The sequence below is a fragment of the Anastrepha obliqua genome, chromosome 3 (genome assembly GCF_027943255.1).
Source record: "Anastrepha obliqua isolate idAnaObli1 chromosome 3, idAnaObli1_1.0, whole genome shotgun sequence".
Taxonomy (NCBI): domain Eukaryota; kingdom Metazoa; phylum Arthropoda; class Insecta; order Diptera; family Tephritidae; genus Anastrepha; species Anastrepha obliqua.
In genome coordinates, this window is record NC_072894.1 from 4,445,463 (window position 1) to 4,450,822 (window position 5,360).

The following is a 5,360-nucleotide window of genomic DNA, read 5'->3' on the forward strand; positions in this document are numbered from 1 at the left end:
TCCACCTCGCCATCCAAACAACTTCTCCAGAAACGAGTCTCACTGCATGGACAATGTCCGGTAAGGATACCCACCAAATTCGACAGCTGCGGCTTTGTTAGCCTTAGAAGTTTCCTCGAGTGCCCCCGATCTACCCGTGTCCAGAAAGATATCGTGACTTTGCAAATTTGCGCGCTAGCTCAGCGCTCACTGAGTTGATGCGAGGCCTCTTCTTTCCAAGAGTGGACCACAGGTTCTCAAGGGAACCCCAATCCGCTCATTTCGCGATGAAACCGTCTCCAGGGTTCACTGTCTAGCCAGCTCATCAACCCAGTAGTTACTCTCTATGCCGCTGGGACCGGAAGCCCAACATCGACGTATGCGGATGCAGTTGAGAGTCAGGGGTAACGGGGGCAATAAGAAGTATTTTCTGCCATCAAGCAGACATTTTTTGATAATCTTGAAGTAGTAAAGGGCATCATCCAATAGTGAATATATTCACACAAAGTGTTACTTTAGACTATGCAGACGAATGGAGGAGTAAAATCCGCTCTTGAAGAACAAAAACCGTACTTTATAATGCCCGTCTTATTATATGGCGATTTGCTAAAGGGGAAGAAAAATTATCGATGACTATTGCAGACGATTGAATGAACTTTACAACAATAGATAAGTAGACATAAAACAGCGAATAAAGATTTGAATATAGCAAAAGAGATATTCCGAACTCAAATGGAAATTCAGCCAAAATCAAGCGTAGAGTTAATATCAAATGAAAAGTTAAAATGAGGAACTTCGGCATTACACACAAAGCTGGATCTGAAGAAGTCTGCGAATAGATTAGCAGCTTCACTGGAAGTGCTTGCAAATTTGTTCTTAAAAAAGACAGATTAGCGAATTAATAAGCACAATTGTTACTTTTTTACGACTTTATGACATTCCACAACGTCTTATTCTCATTAGAATGCCCAGTTTTTGGTTCGCCAACCCTTTTTCTACCCTCAACAGACTAGCAACGCATTCGGACGAATACAATACGAGTATATTGTAAAAATTTATGGAAGTCGAACATTGAAGGAAACGAAAAGCGAACGAACTGGCAAGAGAGGGATCTACCATGAATAATATTCTTGCAGAATCGATATTCACACCACTGGGTGCAATCAAGAATGCAATTTCCTTAAAATATCCTCAAATCGTGGAACGTAGATGGAGGGATCAGACAACAAGCAAAGTTAACAGAACATTATGGCCCACCTACAGCCACAAACAAGTGTTAATACTGACAAATAAGAAACAAAGGGATGTCTGCAGACTGACGACGGTGATAACTGCCTTTTGGCCTATTAGAGAAAAAGCACACACTGTCACAGTTGTAAACAACCGGATAAAAACAAATGACTTCTCATTCCTCTGTGAATGCCCTGCCTTATGGAAGAAGATACTGTCAACCATTGGCAAATCACTCTTCGGGAGTCTCGAACAACTGTCAGGCTTAGACTTCAACAACCTAATAAGTTTCTTAAACCACACAGACTGGTTATAGTCATGCTGTAAAATGACCCTTAAACAAGTTGGTAGCGAGAATGTGGCAAAGAAATGGTGCGGAAGCGCTAGTGGGATTCCTGGATGAATCACCACTTTAACCAACCAACCAATCAAGGAGGCTGTACTTTCACTGTACATACATATTTCACTAAGTTGCTTTTGGATATTTACCGCTGATGCTTCTTCGGCACTGTGAAAGTGCTTACTAGTCTGGTTGTGTGCTTTTGTCTGGTAGAGGAAGCTAAATTATAAGCTTTTACAGGCACAAAACTTGACCGTTCTTGAGATTAACAATCCTTGATTAATGCCTGGGCCTAGAGGTATCCTCTTCCTGCTCTGATTCATCAAAGTCTGATACGATGTTCAGCACTCAGGTCATGGTAATACCATATCGCCCAGCTAAGCGCATGACCCACTTTGTTGACTATTTTACAAAACCTATAGGTGTTAATACTGGCTGTCTGGCTGGTAGCAATACGTGAACCGTTCCGATTTACAGTAAGTAAGTGGCAGCAAGTTCCGAACAAAATATTAGCTAAGTCTGCCAGTTGCACAGATCTCGCAATAAAATTGATGTGTTGCACTTAGCGTTTTTGACTATCGGCAACTTTTTCAATGGCGAAATACATACACGTGCTTATGTACATATGTATACATACATACAATATATATGTTTTCGAGAGCAAAATCGCCAATTTGCACTGAAAATTTAATAAAAAATTGAGGAGTACCGATTTATCATATATTTGAATGTTTCTTTTATTTGAATGTACAAATGGTTATTGGGTGCTAATGCATCTACAACCATTTCAGACGCCTTAAAAACCAAAACACCAACAACAAACAAGAAAAAAGTTTTCCGAGTAATCAAACTCACGACGACGTTGTTCGTTGCAGTTGGCAATTATCGCCGCACAGCCAACACGGACTGTGACCGTTGGCCACGAAAACACTGCGCAACACCACTGCACATCGACCAGCCATTATGCTGGCTTTTAATCTATGGGGTATTTTAGCTGGCCAAGCTGTGGCTGTGAATTCTGGATTTAGTCACGTAAGGTGGCTTACATTTCAGTTCATTTCCAAGTACTCGCTATAAAAGCAAAACTATGCCAATGACGCCACATTAGTTTACCATTTGCTGCGTCAAAACAACGCATTAGAATATTTGTTAAGAATTAAGAAAAACCAAAAAAAATTAGAATAAAAATGTTCCGCCTCACAGTTTGTTTGGTTATGGTTGCTTGTTTGTCCACGTGGGTTTCAGCATATGGTTCTGCTCCGCCTCCAAGTGGCTATGACTCATCTTCAGGTGCCCAGGCTGTGCCATTGCCCGCGAACGTTGAAGCTCAAGCAGCAGCGTTGACGAATGCCGCTGGAGCCAAGGCGACCGCTGCCAAAATCAACGCTCTCAAATGGGATTTGCTCAACTTGTACGGCTACGAAACTGGCTACCCACAGTTAGTCACAAAGTACGGACCATTGACCTCATTGCTCGCTGCTGCGCTACCCCCACGCAGTTTTGTAGGAAAGATCGATGGTGGTGAGTGACTACAGCAATCAGAAGGCATTTCATTCATTTATTACTGAATGTGAAAGTTATTGGAGAAGGGTTGAAATTCATCATCCACATCCTAAGCTCGTTTACGCTACTACCTAACGGGAATTGCTTAATTGATTATGTGTACGATCTGCCTTTTCCAATTTAGTTCATCTTCATGACGCCATTATTCAATTTTGCTACATTATTTCGCTTTTGAAACTCGAAGTTTTTGGTAATTGTAAATTTTCTTTCGTTTCTTTACAGCCTTCGTGAGAGATTATTACGGTAATATCCAGCATATCGGCGAAAGCACGATCGGTGTTGTGGCAATCTGAACGGCAACGCCCGAAGCCACGGTTATAAAATTAGCAACGAAACCTTAATTCTGAAAGGAACGTGAAAATAAAACTATATTTTTTAAGATGAAAAATTCAGCGTGTTTTTATTTGAAACTTTATTAGGTAATTGTTTGTTTAGATAATTTAGGAGGGGAACGAATCGATTGCTTTATTTGGCACATTTTGATAGATGAAGCGAAATATTTTATGCGCTGGAGAAAATATGGAGAGCTACAGAGGTGAAGGCACACAGATTAGGATTAAGAGCCACCCATACATGCAAATCAAAAAGCTCGATTTTCCTATAAAGTGCGAACCTGATAATTAGAGAAGAGCGTATTGTGAATTCTAAGAGATATTTTTTATGATAACTTTTTATATGCAAGCGGCTGCCGTAGTCGAATGGGTTGTGCGTGACTACTATTCGGGAATGTGTGGACTTGAATCTCCGTGCATGAAACACCAAAATGATAGAAAACTTTTTCTAATAGCGGTCGCCTCTCGGCAGGCAATGATAAGCCTCGGAGTGTATTTGTGAGTGTTTAAAAAAACTCCTCTTAAAAAATATCTGCCGCTCAACGCACTACGTGGTTGGACGACGAGTAGCGAATGAGATGAATGGATGAACTCTACGAGCTCTATAACAACATGTATACTGTTCAACGTTTAAAAGCTACTACGTTATTTTAGCTACGTCGAACTTGTGGAGGAAGCTGTTCAGAGGTCTTTCTATAAGTCATGCAGGGATGGACAAATAAAAAAAGGGTGCTTGTGAACACAATGGAAGTTTTAAGTTCTAAAATATCTGTCTGCAAGCTCTACGATGACATGCGCATTATGAAAGGTTTAATAACTATTACGTTAGCTTTGTAATATTGGATGTATGGGCGAAGACATTCCTGTGGAGAGGCCTGTGAATGAGGTCATGCGAAGAACTAGACTGACAGAGTTCCTGAGTGCTTATGGCTGCTTCAAATCACATCTAAGGTTGTCGCGGCCTAGTCCAAACTTTGTTTCACAGCAGCAATAATTTTGTTTAACCGAAAGAAGAAGAAAAAATATTGACACGTTTTGCACCGATCGAGTTTCTTTGAATTTCCACACCAAACGGCTGCTTGTTGACACAGAAGGCCGATTATTTTAACTGAAAAAAAAAATGACGCAATGCGCGAAATGCGTTACCATTTTCATAGAATGATCGAATCACTTTTATGTGTTGTTCAACTGAGTATCGGCCCATGAGCACGTTTGCAAAAGCGTAGTACAGATTTTCTGAGAAAACCAAAAATAAATTAAAATGACCCAAATAGTCGTTGGTAAACCAACCTTTCGAAAATCTATCCTCACTGAGATGCTAGACTTTATTGGAAATTCGGGAAGTTATAGTGATGAGGAAGCTGAAGCTTTTTCTACGGCAATGGCTTTTATAACTAGCAAACGATTTCAAACGAGTTCACCCATTTCTAGATTAAAAATTACTTAGTTTAAATTAGAATGAAATCAAAGGTATTCTCTGTCAATTCGGGTGAATGATCATTATGGTTATATCATTGCGAAAGCGAACTCAAAAGTTGGTTTTATCAAGAGCAATAGCGGTCGCCGTACCCGAAGGGGGTCCATTCGGAAGTGCTCAGGTTTGAATCTCCGTGCATGCAACACAAAATGATGGAATTCGTGTTTTTTAAGGCGGTCGCTCATCGACAGACAATGGCAAACCTCTCATGTGACATGAAAAAGCTCTTCATAAAAAACCATTTGCCGTTCGGAGTTGGCTTATGAGTGTAGGTCCGCCCATTTGTGGGACAACAACAAGACACACGCCATAAATAGGAGGAAGAGCTCGGTCAAATACCTAACAGAAGTGTACGCGCCAATTATTATTTTTTTTAAGAGCAGACAATGGCAAATCTTCGGGGGTATTCCTGCCATGGCAAAGTCCGTTTGTTATTCGG

The 5,360-nt window shown here is 40.7% G+C and overlaps 1 protein-coding gene across 1 annotated transcript; it reads left to right on the top strand.

Moving 5' to 3' along the window:
- The first annotated feature begins 2,644 nt into the window (after nucleotides 1-2,644).
- LOC129242540 (chorion protein S16) lies at nucleotides 2,645-3,500 on the top strand. Its single transcript, XM_054879231.1, has 2 exons — nucleotides 2,645-3,070; nucleotides 3,335-3,500. Exons 1-2 carry the CDS (start codon nucleotides 2,737-2,739, stop codon nucleotides 3,403-3,405), a joined length of 405 nt encoding a protein of 134 aa, XP_054735206.1. The 5' UTR covers nucleotides 2,645-2,736; the 3' UTR covers nucleotides 3,406-3,500.
- Nucleotides 3,501-5,360: the final 1,860 nt, after the last annotated feature.